Genomic DNA, 20,844 nt, shown 5'->3' with positions numbered 1-20,844 from the left:
CTCTGCCGAGTTCTCCTCATATCTCAGCAACAAGGGAATCAAACACATCCGCACGGCCTACTACAACCCACAAGCTAACGGAGGCGTGGAACGCTTCAACCAAACGCTGAAGAATGGCATCAGAGCGCACCTGGTCCAGGGGTGCACGTTCCTAACTGCTTTGAATCAAACGCTAATGCACTACAGAGCAAGCAAACACACAACAATACAGGCCTCCCCGGCATCCCTCATGCTAGGTCGTGAGATGGAACTGCCACTGGACAGACGCAGAACACAGAGAGTAGCAGAACCGGCGACTAGGTGCACCCAAGAACAGCAGGCAGTGACCAGGCACCAAAGAGCAATGAAACAGCGTTTTGACAAGGCACACAGGGTGAAGAAGTCGATCATCCAAGTGTCTGACTGGGTCCGAGCCCGACGGCCTCAGCGGTGCAACAAAATGGCCTCATTCTGGTCGGAACCCCTGCAGGTCAGTCGACAACTGGGGCCCGCCACATTCATGTTGACCAATGGATCACGCTGGCACGCCAGCCGCCTCAGAAAAGTCTCTGCCCCTCGAGGAATACGAATGCACACAGAACAGACATGCAGGCCAGAGACGCCACCGGATGGACCTCCCCCACCACTACCATCCGAGCCCCAGCCTCTGTGGGCTCCCCAAGGGCCAGAGCCACAAGCGGTGGCAGTTGAAGAAAGGCCTATGCGGGCACAAACTCGCCCTGCTCATCTGGGGGACTACTTAACCTCTTTTCATTCTTAGGCTCCGGTAGGTGTCTTAGTCAACCTCCAGGTTAATGGACTGAACTGGCTAGTTTGGAGAGTGCTTCCGTTTAAGGGTTAATGTTTATTTCTTATAGGTATCACTCTAGGTTCTTGCCCTATGGACATTTTATATATGGTACCAGTCCCTGGTTTTGGAAAGGGGGGGGAAATATTATGTATGGTAGACGTTCTGTACGTCATACTGTACGTTGTTATGGTTTACGACAGTGTGCTGCTTTACGGATAATGGGTTGTCAGAATGAGTGGCACATGTCATTAAACGACAGAATGTAAAACTGTGCAGATGTGCGTTCTTCTACAGCTAGGCTAGATAAAACACTCCCTCGCCCTCCATTTGGCAAATCTGAACATCATTTTATCCTCCTGATTCCTGCTTACAAGCAAAAATTAAAGCAGGAAGCACCAGTGACTAGAGCAAATAAAAAAGTGGTCAGATGAAGCAGATGCTAAGCTACAGGACTGTTTTGCTAGCACAGACTGGAATATGTTCCTGGATTCCTCCGATGGCATTGAGGAGTACACCACATCAGTCATTGGCTTCATCAATAAGTGCATCAATGACGTCGTACCCACAGTGACCGTACATACATACCCCAACCAGAAGCCATGGATTACAGGCAACATCCGCACTGAGCTAATGGCTACAGCTGCCGCTTTCAAGGAGCAGGACTCTAACCTGGAAGCTTATAAGAAATCCCGCTATGCCCTCTGACGAACCATCAAACAGGCAAAGCGTCAGTACAGGACTAAAATAAGTACCACACCGGCTGTGACGCTCGTCGAATGTGGCAGGGCTTGCAAACCATTACAAACTACTTTTATTTATTTTTATTTCACCTTTATTTAACCAGGTAGGCTAGTTGAGAACAAGTTCTCATTTACAACTGCGACCTGGTCAAGATAAAGCAAAGCAGTTCGACACATACAACAACACAGTTAGACATGGAATAAACAAACATACAGTCAATAATACAGTAGAAAAAAAGTCTATATACAGTGTGTGCAAATTAGGTAAGATAAGGGAGGTAAGGCAATAAATAGGCCATGGTGGCGAAGTAATTACAATATAGCAATTAAACACTGGGATGGTAGATGTGCAGAAGATGAATGTGCAAGTAGAGATACTGGGGTGCAAAGGAGCAAGATAAATAAATACATTATGGGGATGAGGTTGTTGGATGGGCTATTTACAGGTGGGCTATGTACAGGTGCAGTGATCTGTGAGCTGCTCTGACAGCTGGTGCTTAAAGCTAGTGAGGGATATATGAGTCTCCAGCTTCAGTGATTTTTGCAGTTTGTTCCAGTTATTGCCAGCGAGAACTGGAAGGAAAGGACGCCAAAGGAGGAGTTGGCTTTGGGGTGACCAGTGAGATATACCTGCTGGAGCGCGTGCTATGGGTGGGTGCTGCTATGGTGACCAGTGAGCTGAGATAAGGCGGGGCTTTACCTAGCAAATACTTGTAGGTGTCCTGGTGCCAGTGGGTTTGGCGACGAGTACGAAGCGAGGGCCAGCCAACGAGAGCGTACAGGTCACAGTGGTGGGTAGTATATGGGAATTTTGGTGACAAAATGGATGGCACTGTGGGAAGCACAGCCGAGAGATGCCCAGTGACACAAGCCTACCAGATGAGAAAAACTACTTCTATGCTCGCTTCGAGGCAAACAACACTGAAACATGCACGAGAGCAACAGCTGTTCTGAAAGACTGTGTAATCGCTCTCCGCAGCCGATGTGAGTAAGATATTTAAACAGGTCAACATTCACAAGGCCGCAGGGCCAGACGCATTACCAGGACGTGTACTGCGAGCATGTGCTGACCAACTGGCAAGTGTCTTCACTGACATTTTCAACCTCTCCCTGTCTGAGTCTGTAATACCAACATGTTTTAAGCAGATACCACCAATGGTGCCAGTTTTTTTTTCTTCACCTTTATTTAACCAGGTAGGCCAGTTGAGAACAAGTTCTCATTTACAACTGCGACCTGGCCAAGATAAAGCAAAGCAGTGCGACAAAAACAACAACACAGAGTTACACATGGGATAAAAAAACTTACAGTCAATAACACAATAGAAAAATCAGTATACAGTGTGTGCAAATGAAGTAAGGAGGTAAGGCAATAAATAGGCCACAGTGGCGAAGTAATTACAATTTGGCAATTTACACTGGAGTGATATATGTGCAGATGAGGATGTGCAAGTAGAAATACTGGTGTGCAGAAAAACAAAAACAAATATGGGGATGAGGTAGGTAGTTGGTTGGATGGGCTATTTACAAATGGGCTGTGTACAGCTGCAGCGATCGGTAAGCTGCTCTGACAGCTGACTTTTAAAGTTAGTGAGGGAGATACAGTTGAAGTCGGAAGTTTACATACACTTAGGTTGGAGTTATTAAAACTCGTTTTTCAACCACTCCCCAAATTTCTTGTTAACAAACTATAGTTTTGGCAAGTCGGTTAGGACATCTACTTTGTGCATGACACAAGTCATTTTTCCAACAATTGTTAACAGACAGATTATTTCACTTATAATTCACTGTATCACAATTCCAGTGGGTCAGAAGTTTACATACACCAAGTTGACTTTGCCTTTAAACAGCTTGGAAAATTCCAGAAAATTAAGTAATGGCTTTTGATAGGCTAATTGACATCATTTGAGTCAATTGGAGGTGTACCTGTGGATGTATTTCAAGGCCTACCTTCAAACTCAGTGCCTCTTTGCTTGACATGTGAAAATCAAAAGAAATCAGCCAGGACCTCAGAAAATAATTTGTAGACTTCCACAAGTCTGGTTCATCCTTGGGAGCAATTTCCAAACACCTGAAGGTACCACGTTCATCTGTACAAACAATTAGTACGCAAGTATAAACACCATGGGACCATGCAGCCGTCGTACCGCTCAGGAAGGAGGCGTGTTCTGTCTCATAGAGATGAATGCACTTTGGTGCGAAAAGTGCAAATCAATCCCAGAACAACAGCAAAGGACCCTGTGAAGATGCTGGAGGAAACAGGTACAAAAGAATCTATATCCACAGTAAAATGAGTCCTATACCAACATAACCTGAAAGGCTGCTCAGCAAGGAAGAAGCCACTGCTCCAAAACCGCCATAAAAAAGCCAGACTACTGTTTGCAACTGCACATGGGGATATAGATCGCACTTTTTGGAGAAATGTCCTCAGGTCTAATGAAACAAAAATAGAACTGTTTGGCCATAATGACCCATGTTATGTTTGGTGGGAAAAGGGGGAGGCTTGCAAGCCGAAGAACACCATCCCAATCGTGAAGCACGGGGGTGACCGCATCATGTTGTGGGGGTGCTTTGCTGCAGGAGGGACTGGTGCACTTCACAAAATAGATGGCATCATGAGAAAGGCAAATTATGTGGATATATTGAAGCAAAATCTCAAGACATCAGTCAGGAAGTTAAAGCTTGGTCGCAAATGGGTCATCCAAATGGACCAAGCATATGTCCAAAGTTGTGGCAAAATGGCTTAAGGACAACAAAGTCAAGGTATTGGAGTGGCCATCACAAAGCCCTGACCTCAATCCTATAGAACATTTGTGGACAGAACTGAAAAGGCGTGTGCGAGCAAGGAGGCCTACAAACCTGACTCAGTTATACCAGCTCTGTCAGGAGGAATGGGACAAAATTCACCCAACTTATTGTGGGAAGCTTGTGGAAGGCTACCCGAAACGTTTGACCCAAGTTAAACAATTTAAAGGCAATGCTACCAAATACTAATTGAGTGTATGTAAACTTCTGACCCACTGGGAATGTGATGAAAGAAAGAAAAGCTGAAATAAATCATCCTCTAACATTATTCTGACTTTTCACATTCTTAAAATAAAGTGGTGATCCTAACTGACCTAAGACAGGGAATTTTTACTAGGATTAAATGTCAGGAATTGTGAAAAACTGAGTTTAAATGTATTTGGCTAAGGTGTATGTAAACTTCCGACTTCAACTATGTAAGTCTCCAGCTTCAGTGATTTTTGCAATTCGTTCCAGTCACTGGCAGCAGAGAACTGGAAGGAAAGGCCGCCAAAGGAGGTGTTGGCTTTGGGGATGACCAGTGAAATATACCTGCTGGAGCACGTGCTATGGGTAGGTGTTGCTATGGTGACCAGTGAGCTGAGTTCAGGCAGAGCTTTACTTAGCAAATACCTGTAGATGACCTGGAGCCAGTGGGTTTGGCGATGAATATTAAGCTAGGGCCAGCCAACGAGAGCATGCAGGTCGCAGTGCGGGGCTGACGTGCACCTGTTACCAGCTTGGAAACCGGATTGCATAGTGGAGAAGTTATGGTGGGATTCGAAATGGTCTGTGATCTGTTTGTTCACTTGGCTTTTGAAGACAGGGCAGGATGGGGCAGGATGGATATAGGTCTGTAACAGTTTGGGTCTAGAGTGTCTCCCTCTTTGAAGAGGGGGATGACTGCAGCCGCTTTCCAATCTTTAGGAATCTAGACAATACGAAAGAGGTTGAACAGACTAGTAATAGGGGTTGCAACAAAGCATCTAGTTTAAATTGTAGGACGGCCGGGTGTTAAGCATATCCCAATTTAGGTCATCTAGCAGTACAAACTCTGACGATAGATGGGGGGCAATCAATTCACACATGGTGTCCAGGGCACAGCTGGGAGCTGAGGGGAGTCTATAACAAGCGGCAACAGTAAGGAACTTATTTCTGGAGAGATGGATCTTTAAAATTAGAAGCTAGAACTGTTTTGGCATAGACCTGGATAGTATGACAGAACTCTGCATGCTATCTCTACAGTAGATTGCAATTCCGCCCCCTTTAGCAGTTCTATCTTGAAAATGTTGTAATTGGGAATAGAAATTTCAGAATTTTTGGTGGCCTTCCTAAGCCAGGATTCAGACACAGCTAGGACATCAGGGTTGGAGGAGTGTGCTAAAGCAGTGAATAAAGCAAATTTAGGGAGGAGGCTTCTGATGTTATCATGCATGAACCCAAGGCTTTTACGGTTGCAGAAGTCAACAAATGAGAGCACCTGGGGACACACAGGGCCTGGTTTAACCTCAGTGTTCTGCCATGGCCAGCGAAGAGCCTGGATCTCAATCCTATTGAGCACGTCTGGGACCTGTTGGATCAGAGGGTGAGGTCTAGGGCCATTTCCCACAGAAATGTCTGGGAACTTGCAGGTGCTTTGGTGGAAGAGTGGGGTAACATCTCACAGCAAGAACTGGCAAATCTGGTGCAGTCCATGAGGAGGAGATGCACTGCAGTACTTAATGCAGCTGGTGGCCACACCAGATATTGACTGTTACTTTTGATTTTAACCTCCCCTTTGTTCAGGGACACATTATTCCATTTCTGTTAGTCACATGCCTGTGGAACTTGTTCACTTTGTCTCAGTTGTTGAATCTTCTGTTCATACAAATATTTACACATGTTAAGTTTGCTGAAAATAAACGCAGTTGACAGTGAGAGGACGTTTCTTTTTTTGTTTATATGTAAAATATATCAATATAGGACAAAGCACACATCACGACAAGAGCGACAACACAACAGTACATAAAGAGAGACCTAAGACGACAACATAGCAAGGCAGCAACCCATGACAACACAACATGGTAGCAGCACAAAACATGGTGCAAACATTATTGGGCACCGACAACAGCACAAAGGGTAAGAAGGTAGGGACAACAATACATCATGCAAAGCAGCCCCAACTGTCAGTAAGAGTGTCCGTGATTGAGTCTTTGAATGAAGAGATGGAGATAAAACGGTCAATTTTGAGTGTTTGTTGCAGTTTGTTCCAGTCGCTAGCTGCAATGAACTGAAAAGACGAGCAACTCAGGGATGTGTGTGCTTTGGGGACCTTTAACAGAATGTGACTGGCAGAACGGGTGTTGTATCTGGAGGATGAGGGCTGCAGTAGATATCTCAGATAGGGGGGAGTGAGGCATAAGAGGGTTTTATAAATAAGCATCAACTAGTGGGTCTTGTGACAGGTATACAGAGATGACCAATTTACAGAGGAGTATAGAGTGCAGTGATGTGTCCTATAAGGAGTATTGGTGGAAAATCTGATGGCCGAATGGTAAAGAACATCTAGCTGCTCGAGAGCACCCTTACCTGTCGATCTATAAATTATATCTCCGTAATCTAGCATGGGTAGGATGGTCATCTGAATGAGGTTTAGTTTGGCAGCTGTGGTGAAAGAGGAACGATTACGATAGAGGAAACCAAGTCTAGATGTAACTTTAGCCTGCAGCTTTGATATGTGCTGAGAGAAGGACAGTGTACCGCCTAGCCACACTCCCAAGTACTTGTATGAGGTGACTACTTCAAGCTCTAAACCCACAGAGGTAGTAATCACACCTGTGGGGAGGGAAGAATGAGAGAAACTCCCCAAACACAGCTGTGCCAAGCTTGTAGCGTCATACCCAAGAAGACTCGAGGCTGTAATCGCTGCCAAAAGGTGCTTCAACCAAGTACTGAGTAAAGGGTCTGAATTCTTATGTAAATGTACTATTTCAGTTTTTTTATGGACGGTGCTGGTCAATTGTGCTGGTCAATTGTGATCTCCCAGTCACAGCCGGCTGTGACACAACGTGGAATTGTATCAGGTTGTTGTGTCGCCCCTCTGCACTCCTGGTGAAGTGCCTTAGCAGCACTCACCACTCGGGAGGCCTGCTTTTCACTTCACGTTGTTGGCTACTCATGACGCCTCTTGATCCATACAGACAGTACTGGGACCTCGTACCAAACCATTCAGACAGTACTGGGACCTCCTACCAAACCATTCAGACAGTACTGGGACCTCCTACCAAACCATTCAGACAGTACTGGGACCTCCTACCAAACCATTCAGACAGTACTGGGACCTCCTACCAAACCATTCAGACAGTACTGGGACCTCCTACCAAACCATTCAGACAGTACTGGGACCTCCTACCAAACCATTCAGACAGTACTGGGACCTCGTACCAAACCATTGAGACAGTACTGGGACCTCCTACCAAACCATTCAGACAGTACTGGGACCTCCTACCAAACCATTGAGACAGTACTGGGACCTCCTACCAAACCATTCAGACAGTACTGGGACCTCCTACCAAACCATTCAGACAGTACTGGGACCTCCTACCAAACCATTCAGACAGTACTGGGACCTCCTACCAAACCATTCAGACAGTACTGGGACCTCCTACCAAACCATTCAGACAGTACTGGGACCTCGTACCAAACCATTGAGACAGTACTGGGACCTCCTACCAAACCATTGAGACAGTACTGGGACCTCCTACCAAACCATTGAGACAGTACTGGGACCTCGTACCAAACCATTGAGACAGTACTGGGACCTCCTACCAAACCATTGAGACAGTACTGGGACCTCCTACCAAACCATTCAGACAATACTGGGACCTCCTACCAAACCATTGAGACAGTACTGGGACCTCCTACCAAACCATTGAGACAGTACTGGGACCTCCTACCAAACCATTGAGACAGTACTGGGACCTCCTAAACCATTCAGACAGTACTGGGACCTCCTACCAAACCATTGAGACAGTACTGGGACCTCCTACTAAACCATTCAGACAGTACTGGGACCTCCTAAACCATTCAGACAGTACTGGGACCTCCTACCAAACCATTCAGACAATACTGGGATGGAAGTCACTGGAAACCCAAAAGTCAGCCTGGTACCCGGCCCAGAATAGGACAGCTTCGAGGTCCAAATGTGGAGACGCTACGACGAGTTAGCGAAGATGAGTGAGTTAGCGAAGATGAGCGAGTTAGCGAAGAGGAGTGAGTTAGTGAGACTCACTTTTTCTTTCACACTCCATGTGAACATCTTGATTTACATTTGGCTATTATGACTTCCTTTTAATTCGCACATGCCCTCTGCCCCATCTACCTCTTAGTGCTGTCTGGTTCAGGAGCAGGCTATAAGAACTAAGCCGTCATTCTCTTTGGGAGGGGGCAGTTTCCTCTAGATGGACTAGGCTCTGTGCGTAGGACAAGGGTGTGACAGTTTCCTCTAGATGGACTAGGCTCTGTGGGTAGGACAAGGGTGTGACAGTTTCCTCTGTAGACAGAATGTGCTCTAATCAGGCTCGGTGTGGGGGGGGGGGGGGGAGTAGGTCCTGTAAGGGGTGTGACTGTCATTGTGATGTCTGTCTACGTGTAGCCCTACGTGGGCCGTGGCCCAGGATAGCTTTCCGTGGGCCGTGGCCCAGGATAGCTTTCTGCTAACGGGATTAGAGATGGAGTGAGGAGGAGGAAGTGGCACATGTGAGACACGCGGGGACTAGGGGATTAGGCTTTAAATAGTCCCCTCCGGAACAGGACAGGACAGGTAACTAACAGGTAACCAACCAACACAGACGTTGGTCAACCTGAGAGGAGACGAATATCCTAATTTACCACCTGGGATAGCAGCTTCCTTTATTAACACCTTTGTCTTTCGGCCAAATCAGGCGACCACTCGCAGAAGCTTAGGCCACAAAGTGAGGAATTCAAGAAGCTCTCGTCTATACAAGTACAAGAAGCTCATCACGAAGCTTTACGAAAACAAACTGAACGACCACCTGTAGAAACTCTCCATCTACACGTTGAGAACAAGAAGCTTGAGAAGAAGCTTTGTCCCGACTTGGCAAAGGACAACAAGATGTCGTCGAAGGACAAGCTGGAGGGTCTGGTGAAACGTATGGAGTTGACCCTGACGGAGATGGAGGCTCTGAAGCTTCACTGTGGGAAGCAGAGTGAGGAGCTTAGCCAACTGGTGGTGGACCTCCGCAGGGAGAACCAGGAGCTTCTGGAGAAATATAATCAGTTAACTCTGGACATGAAGGAAGCCAAGGAGATTATAGAACGACTACAGGACACCAAGTACGCCTTCGACGCCAAGGAGAGACAGGCACGCAAACTCAGCAAGCAACTGTGAGAAAGAGCGAAGGAGGTGACGGTTGAAATGGGCTCTGAGGATCTTTGGGGGGGGAGGAAATAATCCCACTGGGGCACGAACTGGATGGAATCAACTGAGAGGGAGAAGGGACTGTGTGAAAAGGAGCATGGAGGGGTTGACGGTGGGTGAGAAGGTTAGGGTGGGTTATTAGATGGTTGGGAGAAAGTGGGTAAAATGTCTGAAAAAATAAGGATGGATTGTGTTATATGCAAGAGGAAAATGCCTGTTTTTTTTTGGGGGGGGGGGTTTGAGTTGTTCAAATTAATTAGGGCAGGGGTTTGGCATGTCATGTAGGGTTGGTGTGGGTTGTTCTTCTAAATGTATAGACTGCGTAATATATTTGTGTGTGTGTGTGTGTGTGTGTGTGTGTGTGTGTGTGTGTGTGTGTGTGTGTGTGTGTGTGTGTGTGTGTGTGTGTGTGTGTGTGTGTGTGTGTGTGTGTGTGTGTGTTGTGTGTGCATTTTAACCGACGTCAAGGATGGGATGAATATAAAGTGAAGTAATTCCAATGTGAACTTAAATTATGTGGCTTAGTGTGTACTATAAAGCTGTATTTAGATGTAATGACCAAGACAGCAGATTGGGGATTTCTGTGAGGAGAGGATGTGGGGACTGTGGATTCTAGCAGAGGGCCCATCCTTGTGGCCACCATGGTTTATGAGGTATACCAAACCAGGGCTCTCCAACCCTGTCCCTGGAGAGATACCCTCCTGTATGTTTACACCAGGTCTCTCCAACCCTGTCCCTGGAGAGACACCCTCCTGTAGGTTTACACCAGAGCTCTCCAACCCTGTTCCTGAAGAGCTACCCTCCTGTAGGTTTAAACCAGGGCTCTCCAACCCTGTCCCTGGAGAGATACCCTTCTGTAGGTTTACACCAGGGCCCTCCAACCCTGTCCCTGGAGAGCGACCCTCCTGTAGGTTTTTGCTCCAACCCCAGTTGTAACTAACCAGATTCATCTTTTCAACCAGCTAATTATTAGAATCAGGTGTTCTAGAATAGGGTTGGCGCAAAAACCTACAGGACGGTGGATCTCTGGGAACAGGGCTGGAGGGCCCTGGTGTAAACCTACAGGACGGTATCTCTCCAGGAACAGGGCTGGAGAGCTCTGAGGTAAACTGTAACGGAGACATTTAAAAGGGTACCGCGTGTGTGTGTGTGTGTGTGTGTGTGTGTGTGTCTCAAATGGTACCCTAGTCCCTATTTAGTGCACTACTTTTGACCAGGGCCTATAGTCCTACCTGGCACCCTATACCCTATAAGGAGTGCACTAAAAAGGAAAGAGTGTGCCATTTGGGACACAATCATTGTGCTCACATGGTGTTCTACAGGAAATGAAAAAACCCTGTAGTTAGTAACAGCCAGGTTGGAAGATCCTCAAACGAAATCTTGAGCATCTATCAAATTACAGTGGCTGGGTTGGTTGGTAAGTGTGATAGTGTTGATTAGACCAACAAAAAAAACAAACATCTGATACTGGATTGGGTGATCATGTGTTCACTGCCCGACTATAACCACACCCTGGTGCTTGAACACGTGAGGTCTTATTCTATAGAGATTTACTCGAGCCCTTAAATTCACATCTGGGCCTCCAAGCCAGTTCCACTTCTTTTTTCTTTCTTTCTTTAATTCTTCCTCTTTTTAATTTTCCTATTTTTTTTCAATTTTTTTTTGTAATGTAACTTTTTATTTAACTAGGCTGATTTAGACCTGGGACACCAGGTGGGGTGATATTAATGATTAGGGCCTGATTTAGACCTGGGACAACAGGTGGGGTGATATTATTGATCAGGGCCCGATTTAGACCTGGGACAACAGGTGGTTGTGATATTAATGATCAGGGGCTGATTTAGACCTGGGACACTAGGTGGGGTGATATTAATGATCAGGGGCTGATTTAGACCTGGGACACCAGGTGGGGTGATATTAATGATCAGGGGCTAATTTAGACCTGGGACATCAGGTGGGGTGATATTAATGATCAGGGGCTGATTTAGACCTGGGACACTAGGTGGGGTGATATTAATGATCAGGGCTTGATTTAGACCTGGGACACCAGGTGGGGTGATATTAATGATCAGGGGTTGATTTAGACCTGGGACACCAGGTGGGGTGATATTAATGATCAGGGGCTGATTTAGACCTGGGACACCAGGTGGGGGTGATATTAATGATCAGGGGCTGATTTAGACCTGGGACACCAGGTGGTGGTGATATTAATGATCAGGGGCTGATTTAGACCTGGGACACCAGGTGGGGGTGATATTAATGATCAGGGGCTGATTTAGACCTGGGACACCAGGTGGGGGTGATATTAATGATCAGGGGCTGATTTAGACCTGGGATACCAGGTGGGGTGATATTAATGATCAGGGGCTAACTTAGACCTGGTACATCAGGTGGGGTGATATTAATGATCAGGGGCTGATTTAGACCTGGGACACCAGGTGGGGGTGATATTAATGATCAGGGGCTGATTTAGATCTGGGACACCAGGTGGGGTGATATTAATGATCAGGGGCTGATTTAGACCTGGGATACCAGGTGGGGTGATATTAATGATCAGGGGCTAACTTAGACCTGGTACATCAGGTGGGGTGATATTAATGATCAGGGGCTGATTTAGACCTGGGACACCAGGTGGGGGTGATATTAATGATCAGGGGCTGATTTAGATCTGGGACACCAGGTGGGGTGATATTAATGATCAGGGGCTGATTTAGACCTGGGATACCAGGTGGGGTGATATTAATGATCAGCGCTCGATTTAGACCTGGGTTACCAGGTGGGGTGATATTAATAATAAGGGGTTGATTTAGACCTGGGACACCAGGTGGGGTGATATTAATGATCAGGGGCTGATTTAGACCTGGGACACCAGGTGGTTGTGATATTAATGATCAGGGGCTGATTTAGACCTGGGACACCTGGTGGTTGTGATATTAATGATCAGGGGCTGATTTAGACCTGGGACACCAGGTGGTTGTGATATTAATGAACAGGGGCTGATTTAGACCTGGGACACCAGGTGGGGTGATATTAATGATCCGTTAGAACAAATAAATCAGCTGTACTCCGGACCTTGTAGAGTAAGAGTTGAGTACCCCTTCTGCTAGATTACCATCAAATGCACCCTCTATCCACCTCTATGCCATGCACGCTCAGACGGCGGCGCGAGGAGATCAAGAAGCCCCAACACACAGAGGATTACATCACTGATGGGCATTGAGCCAGGCGTGGTACTTGGAACTGCTTGGGGTATACAGGAGATCAGATGGACACTTGGCAACCTGCAGAGTTTTCATTATTTATAGTCTTTGGTATCTACATCTATGGGGTACATAGGATGGACATGACAAAAGTGGACAATGGCTATTCTACTTTGTCATAGAGTGTGAGTCACTTTGTGAATATGGACCCTGATTGCTCTCTCCCTCATCCCCATTTCTTACTCTGGCCATCATAGACCCAAGTTCTCCCCCTCCCCCATCCCCATTCCTTACTCTAGCTATCATAGACCCACGCCCCCATCCCCATTCCTCACTCTAGCTATCATAGACTCAAGTCTTCCCCTTCTAGCTATCATAGACCCGAGTCTTCCCCCTCTAGCTATCATAGACTTGAGTCTTCCCCCTATGGCTATCATAGACCTGAGTCTTCCCCTTCTAGCTATCATAGACCCGAGTCTTCCCCCTCTAGCTAACATAGACCCAAGTCTTCCCCTTCTAGCTATCATAGACCTGAGTCTCCCACCTCTAGCTATCATAGACCCGAGTCTTCCCCCTCTAGCTATCATAGACTCAAGTCTTCCCCTTCTAGCTATCATAGACCCGAGTCTTCCCCCTCTAGCTATCATAGACCTGAGTCTTCCCCCTATGGCTATCATAGACCTGAGTCTTCCCCTTCTAGCTATCATAGACCTGAGTGTTCCCCCTCTAGCTATCATAGACCCAAGTCTCCCACCTCTAGCTATCATAGACCCGAGTCTTCCCCTTCTAGCTATCATAGACCTGAGTCTTCCCCTTCTAGCTATCATAGACCTGAGTCTTCCCCTTCTAGCTATCATAGACCTGAGTCTTCCCCTTCTAGTTATCATAGACCCGAATCTTCCCCCTCTAGCTATCATAGACCCAAGTCTTCCCCTTCTAGCTATCATAGACCTGAGTCTTCCCCTTCTAGCTATCATAGACCTGAGTCTTCCCCTTCTAGTTATCATAGACCCGAATCTTCCCCCTCTAGCTATCATAGACCCAAGTCTTCCCCCTCTAGCTATCATAGACCCAAGTCTTCCCCCTCTAGCTATCATAGACCCAAGTCTTCCCCCTATGGCTATCATAGACCCAAGTCTTCCCCTTCTAGCTATCATAGACCCAAGTCTTCCCCTTCTAGCTATCATAGACCCAAGTCTTCCCCTTCTAGCTATCATAGACCCGAGTCTTCCCCTTCTAGCTATCATAGACCCAAGTCTTCCCCCTATGGCTATCATAGACCCAAGTCTTCCCCCTCTAGCTATCATAGACCCAAATCTTCCCCTTCTAGCTATCATAGACCTGAGTCTTCCCCCTATGGCTATCATAGACCCAAATCTTCCCCCTCTAGCTATCATTGACCCAAATCTTCCCCCTCTAGCTATCATAGACCTGAGTCTTCCCCTTATGGCTATCATAGACCTGAGTCTTCACCTTATGGCTATCATAGACCTGAGTCTTCCCCTTATGGCTATCATAGACCTGAGTCTTCCCCCTATGGCTATCATAGACCCGAGTCTTCCCCCTATGGCTATCATAGACCCGAGTCTTCCCCCTATGGCTATCATAGACCCGAGTCTTCCCCCTATGGCTATCATAGACCCGAGTCTTCCCCCTATGGCTATCATAGACCCGAGTCTTCCCCTTCTAGCTATCATAGACCTGAGTCTTCCCCCTATGGCTATCATAGACCCAAGTCTGAGTGATGACCACTTTATAGTACTACTGTCTTATTTGGTCTTTCATCAGAGACCAATACATGCTTTCCCTACAATTTGATAACTTAATTCCCTGTAAATTTCATTGACATAATTTCGGGAAAACGTCCAGGTCCCAAACTGTACAAATGTATCAAGTATCAAAGTTCTAAGCTCTTATGATCAAGTGAACGATTCAACAACAAACCAAAAATGAATTGAAGAGATTTAAGATTGTAATAAAGATCTTGATGAATATGTGACGGCTACCATTGGTCTTTATTGAGAATGTTATATCGCTCATTCTGTTTACATGCGGAGGGAGAAATCTCATAGTGGCTCTTGAATTGATGGTTTAAGGGGCTTGTAAATAAGCATTTCACGGTAAGGTATTTAGCGCCTGCGGCAAATAAAAATGTAATTTTATCCATAATTCCACAGCCCAGATCTACCACTAGGTACTACTGGGCTGTCCATAATAACAGTCTGTTTTCGCTATTTCTGTCTAAAAGCGAGCCGAAGCTTAAATCACTGTGCTCGTAAAACCCCCACCAAGCCCCCCCCCCGAAAGAGAGGAGAGAAACCTCACCCCTGAAAGAGATGTGGTGGGGGGAGGGGAAGCCAGTTCTGGGAACACATGTTGGTAGTTTTCATAAACATAGTCATTATATGGGCTCTGGCGGTTTCCTCTTTAAAAAAAAAAAACCCAAATAACCGCTCTGTTTACTAACTAAGTGATCCTCTCTGTTTACTAACTAACTGATCGTCTCTGTTTACTAAGTAACTGATCGTCTCTGTTTACTAAGTAACTGATCGTCTCTGTACTTCTCAAGTGATAGTTTAACAAGAGACATGGTAGGGATCAATGGTCTTGGATACAACAGATATTAACATGTTGACGTCTAAACGTCTCTTTTACAAGGTCTTTCTTTGTATTATATATAGTTCCTTTCGTGGTTTATTTCCCATTGCTACACTTAATTTCCTTCAGGAAAATTCTCCAAAATGTGGGAAAACACAACTAATTGTTAGTGATTATGACATCTGCCTTGAAGCCATTCACGCTTTAGGCTTATGACACCCCTTATTTATAGTGTATGGTTGACATGTTCAACCTTAGATGTATTACTTTGGTATATTTCATTTCTCTCCTTTATGATCCTTAACTGCCGAGGCCGCAGGGTAGCCTAGTGGTTAGAGCATTGGGCCAGTAACCGAAAGGTTGCTAGATTGAATCCCAGAGTTGACAAGGTAAAAAAAAAAATCTGTCGTTCTGTCCCTGAACAAGGCAGTCAACCCACTGTTCCTAGGCAGTCATTGTAAATAAGAATTTATTCTTAACTGACTTGCCTAGTTAAATAATAAATAAATAAATAATTAAGTTCTCCAAAATGTAGAAAACACAACCAGCTCTTTTGAGACCTGATTTAGGGCACCACTTGGGGTCTTGGAGCCCTTCAAGGTTGATTTAGGCTGATGACACACTCTTTCAGCCACATACAGATCTGTGATTACATAGATGTGTTTTGGTGCATGGTCATATAAATTCTATCTTAATCGGTTGTATTTCTGTCACGGTTGTCGTAGGAATGAGCGGACCAAAGTGCAGTGTGTGTGTGTGTCGTTAAACATTTTATTTTCAGCGTGAAACTATGCGATACTTAAACAATAAACTGAACTAACAAAAACAACAAACCGTGACGCAGAGGTGAAACATACACTACTCAAAGACAATCCCCCACAAACCCAGGTGGGACAAACACCAACTTAAATATGACCTCCAATTAGAGACAACGATGACCAGCTACCTCTAATTGGAGATCATCCCAAACAAAGCCCAACATAGAAATACAATACTAGAACAACCCAACATAGAAATACAAAACTAGAACATGACAACATAGAAAAACTAAACTAGAAACCCCCCCCGTCCCCCCCTGTCACGCCCTGACCTACTCTACCATAGAAAATAACAGCTTACTATGGTCAGGACGTGACAATTCCTTGTTCACAGCTTCTCTCTCCTCGCTGTGAAGACATAATAGATCATGTTGGCCTACAGATATATTTATAATATATGATATAATCTATTGTGTTTTTCTCTGATTTAACATGTTGAACTTTGAAGGGTCTGGGTGAAAGACCCGTAGATACACATGTACCTCTATGTACACCCTGGTAATAGTAAAGCTGTTATTACACATAACCCGACACTGCAATTTTTATATTTTTTATATATTTTTTATTTAACTAGGCAAGTCAGTTAAGAACAAATTCTTATTTATAATGACAGCCTACCAGGGAACAGTGGGTTAACTGCCTTGTTCAGGTGCAGAATGACAGATTTTTACCTTGTCAGCTCGGGGATTCAATCCAACAACTTTTTGGCTACTTGTCCAATGCGCTAACCACTAGGCTACCTGCTACCCCGTGCTAGACTCATTGTAATTCTATAACCACTGGCATGTAAAAACGAAAATAACAAATTAAAAGTTAAATCCTGCATATTCATGCTGTGAAGAAGGATCTTTAAATCTACAAATGCTCATTAACAGTTATTTTTACAATCTGAAATTATAGCCTCAAAATAAAGTCTCGATTTGACTTCTGCACATTGGCGCAATGTGACCACCACCACGTAGACAAGGCAAGATGCGGTTAGCCTGAGTGACTCTGACAGAGGAGGTTTTAACACCGACTGGACCATAGCTGCTGGAAGTAAGGGTTCTGAGGGTGCTGCAACACCCCACTCCCCCCACGAATGAAAAAAATAAATAAACGTTTTCACCCCCAAAAGTAGTGGACTAGGCCTTTAATAATAGGCGTCTGTAGCGCGGGTAACTCTCCCCTTTGAAGAAAACAATTTGCAGCACCCACAAACTACTTCCAGTGGCTATAGACTCGACTGTTTCTCCTGGTTTCAATATCCTGTTAAAAAGAGAAAGGAAAAGTGTCTAGTAGCTAGAGAATCTGTTCAGAGCAGGAGTTGTCTTACAACGACATAAACAGGGCTCTAGAACTAAAACCCTCCCTTGGAACCCAGAGGCACCACAACACCAGCGCAGCGAAAATTCACAAGGTGTTTTTTTTGGGGGGGAGAGTTGAAGGGACGCAGAAACGCTCACCAGGTAAATTCTAACAACTTTTTATTCGGATTTTTGAGGCATATTGACTTTTACAAGAGTTGTTTTTCTACATTTGTAACCTACTACTGGGCTATTTATTTCCCGAGTTTACAAATGAACTAACATGAGCAGAACTCACAGATTACAAACCGAGGCTATAGTTTTTTTTCTTCTGGCAAATAGTTTCCCCCAAAGGGTTTGGGCTATCTCCACCCTGCTGTGGGACTCTCAACAGCAGCATGCACAGACTGGCAGTGTGGACAGCATCACTTTTTTTTCACTCTAAATTTTTTTTCTCCCTGTTTCTATTTTATTCTATGCAATACTTAGTGTTCAGCATGTACACACAAAAAACACTTAACTGTACTTGCTTTATCCTGTTATCACAACACTGATTAAATAAGTTATTCACAATATGCATTACTTTTTTGATGGACAGTATGTATGCGTGCATGTGTGTATTCGACACGCGCGCTCACGTGTGTGTGTGTGTGTGTGTGTGTGTGTGCGTGTGTGTGCAAGTGTGTTTTTACATGTGTGCGTCTTTGCTACTGTGGACCAGGAATGGGTCTGGTCTCAGTACTGAATTTGTGCAGCCCAATCCATTGATGGTGTTACGCTTCGATCACACCGACAGTTTTTTTTTGCATTGTGGTACACCAGAATTACATTAATTTCCCCATGAAGCTGCGTTTACCTTGCAGCATTGCGGTTACAGAGGCAGTTGCAGTGCGTTCGGTGTGGTGCGTTCTTTGGATTTATCGTATGCGTCGGACAGTATGCTAGACGGCTTGACAGAAATGGTAGCAGGAGGTGAATGTTGAACTTATGTAGCATACATATCCAGATGATTCTGCTTGCTATTTTACGCAATGATGCTGTCGGTGTGTTACGCAATGATGCTGTTGGTGTGTTACGCAATGATGCTGTCGGTGTGTTACGCAATGATGCTGTCGGTGTGTTCGAAGCGTTAGTGAGAGTTGAATCCTTGCCATAATAAGTTGAGCACAATAGGTTCATAGGGACGCTGACGCCAATAACAAGCTTCAAGTGAGTGCAATTATGGGCAGTTAGATCAGTCCCGAGCAGTGTCCGCTATGTTGCCCCTCGCTGCCACCCAGCCTCCCCTCGCTGCCACCCAGCCTCCCCTCGCTGCCACCCCTCGCTGCCTCCCAGAATCCTTGGTAGCATCAAATCAAGCTTTATTTCTACAGCACATTTCAGACATCGAATGCAACGCAATGTGCTTTACAGGAAAAAAACGACAAATAAACGATACAAATAAAAGCTGAAATATTTACTACTGTAAGGACAGACGCTGGTAAACGAGAAGCAAGTACAGGGAATGAACATTTTAATAAATATTGGACGTGAAACAGAACAAGGACAGCGTCTGGACAGGGGAAACAAAACAACGTTAAGGGGAAGAAACTGAGGAAGTGACAGATATAGGGGAGGCAATCAATAAAGTAAAATAGTCCAGATGAGTCCAATGAAGCGCTGACACGCGTAACCTTGGTGATAGGTGTGTGTGTGTGATGAGCGCCAGATAGCGGGAGCAGGCGTGACGTCAACAAACATAAGATGAAAACAAAAGAAAGCCCCCCGAGGAAAAGCAAAGCAAAGCTAAGAAGATGGTTCTGCCCCCCCAGCTTCCGGCTCTGCCCCCCCAGCTTCCGTCTCTGCCCCCCCCCCCCAGCTTCCGGCTCTGCCCCCCCCCGCTCTGCCCCGCTCTACCCCAATCACATGGAGTGTCCACCCACCAACCATCCAGCGGCCTGACCTGGGCTAAATGTGTTTGTAGAGTGTGTGGGCGTCCGGTAGGCTACGCATGGCCTGGTTCCAGATCTGTTTGTGCCGTCTTGCCAATGTCAACTCCTAAGGTCATTATGTTTGGTGGCCAATGACAATAGGAGTTGGAAAGACAGCACAAACAGGTCTTGGACCAGGCTAGGAGGCTACCTGTAGCCCTGTGGGTAACCTCCAGTATACTAGGCAGGTAGCTCCGGTATACTAGGCAGATCGCTCCGGTATACTAGGCTGGTAGCTCCGGTATACTAGGCTGGTAGCTCCGGTATACTAGGCTGGTAGGTCCGGTATACTAGGCTGGTAGCTCCAGTATAATAAGCTAGTCTCAAGGGGTAGAGAGGGCGTGGCAGGTACAGTCCGGCATCATCAGGCTACAGAAACCCCCCTACTGCCCTGATAACAGTCGGAAATCAAACAAATAGCCGGTAGCCATCCAGTGGGCTAGGTGGCTATCAGCAGGCAACCCCAGAGAGCTTGTCAGGCTGGTAGCACTGACCTACTGAGTCCATCAGGCTAGGCTAGCCTCAGGGGGTCAAGAGTGTCTGGGTCCAGCAGGCTAGGCTAGCCTCAGGGGGTCAAGAGTGTCTGGGTCCAGCAGGCTAGGCTAGTCTCAGGGGGTTGAGAGGGTTTACTGGGTCCATCAGGCTAGGCTAGCCTCAGGGGTCAAGAGTGTCTGTGTCCATCAGGCTAGGCTAGTCTCAGGGGCTAGGGAGGGTCTACTGTGTCCAGCAGGCTAGGCTAGTCTCAGGGGGTCAAGAGTGTCTGTGTCCAGCAAGCTAGGCTAGCCTCAGGGGCTAGGGAGTGGCTGTGTCCAGCAGGCTAGGCTAGTCTCAGGGTCTAGGGAGGGTTTACTGGGTCCAGCAAGCCATGTCAGCCAGTTACCAGCTGCCCTGATAACATAACAGCCAAGGAAAACAAACAACAGGCTCTCCAGCTGATCACCACACAGAACAACACAGCGTAGTGACAATATTTCATCTCAATAAAGCAATTAAGTCCAGAGAGAGGGAGAATGGCAGGTTTGCTGTGCACTCTTCTGCTGTACAGATGGTTCTGGTGCTGTGCACTCTTCTGCTGTACAGATGGTTCTGGTGCTGTGCACTCTTCTGCTGTACAGATGGTTCTGGTTCCAACGCTGACTATTCTGTTTATTTACAGAATGGCAATGTCCAAAAGTGATGCTCTGAAATGGTTTGGTTTCCCAACAAACTCTCTCTGTCATTACAGATATAGATGGGCTGGTG

At 46.0% G+C, this 20,844-nt stretch overlaps 2 protein-coding genes across 4 annotated transcripts in view; both read left to right on the top strand.

The window, feature by feature from the left end:
• Positions 1-10,745: 10,745 nt before the first annotated feature.
• Positions 10,746-14,905, top strand: LOC106611427 (adhesive plaque matrix protein). Of its 2 annotated transcripts, none has more exons than XM_045723760.1 (2): positions 10,746-11,780; positions 12,121-14,905. In XM_045723760.1, exon 2 carries the CDS (start codon positions 13,357-13,359, stop codon positions 14,746-14,748), a length of 1,392 nt encoding a protein of 463 aa, XP_045579716.1. In that variant the 5' UTR covers positions 10,746-11,780; positions 12,121-13,356; the 3' UTR covers positions 14,749-14,905. The 2 variants fall into 2 exon arrangements, with proteins under 2 accessions (XP_045579716.1, XP_045579717.1); XM_045723761.1 differs by lacking the exon at positions 10,746-11,780 and adding an exon at positions 11,802-11,828.
• A 2,564-nt stretch (positions 14,906-17,469) lies between these two features.
• LOC106611425 (papilin) overlaps positions 17,470-20,844 on the top strand; it is a 147,602-nt gene continuing 144,227 nt past the window's right edge. The window contains exon 1 of one of the 2 annotated variants that reach the window (XM_045723758.1): positions 17,470-17,794. The gene's annotated coding sequence lies outside the window, so the exon portion shown is untranslated. The remainder of the gene's footprint in view (positions 17,795-20,844) is intronic. The other variant, XM_045723759.1, reaches the window with a different exon arrangement.

This window comes from Salmo salar, chromosome ssa09 (assembly GCF_905237065.1).
Source record: "Salmo salar chromosome ssa09, Ssal_v3.1, whole genome shotgun sequence".
In the NCBI taxonomy this organism is placed as follows: domain Eukaryota; kingdom Metazoa; phylum Chordata; class Actinopteri; order Salmoniformes; family Salmonidae; genus Salmo; species Salmo salar.
This window is presented reverse-complemented; position numbering and strand designations above follow the sequence as displayed.

Bases quoted from the DNA above. Each gene is read 5' to 3' on its own strand.
- LOC106611427 (XM_045723760.1), top strand. From the start codon at position 13,357: ATGGCTATCATAGACCTGAGTCTTCCCCTTCTAGCTATCATAGACCCG.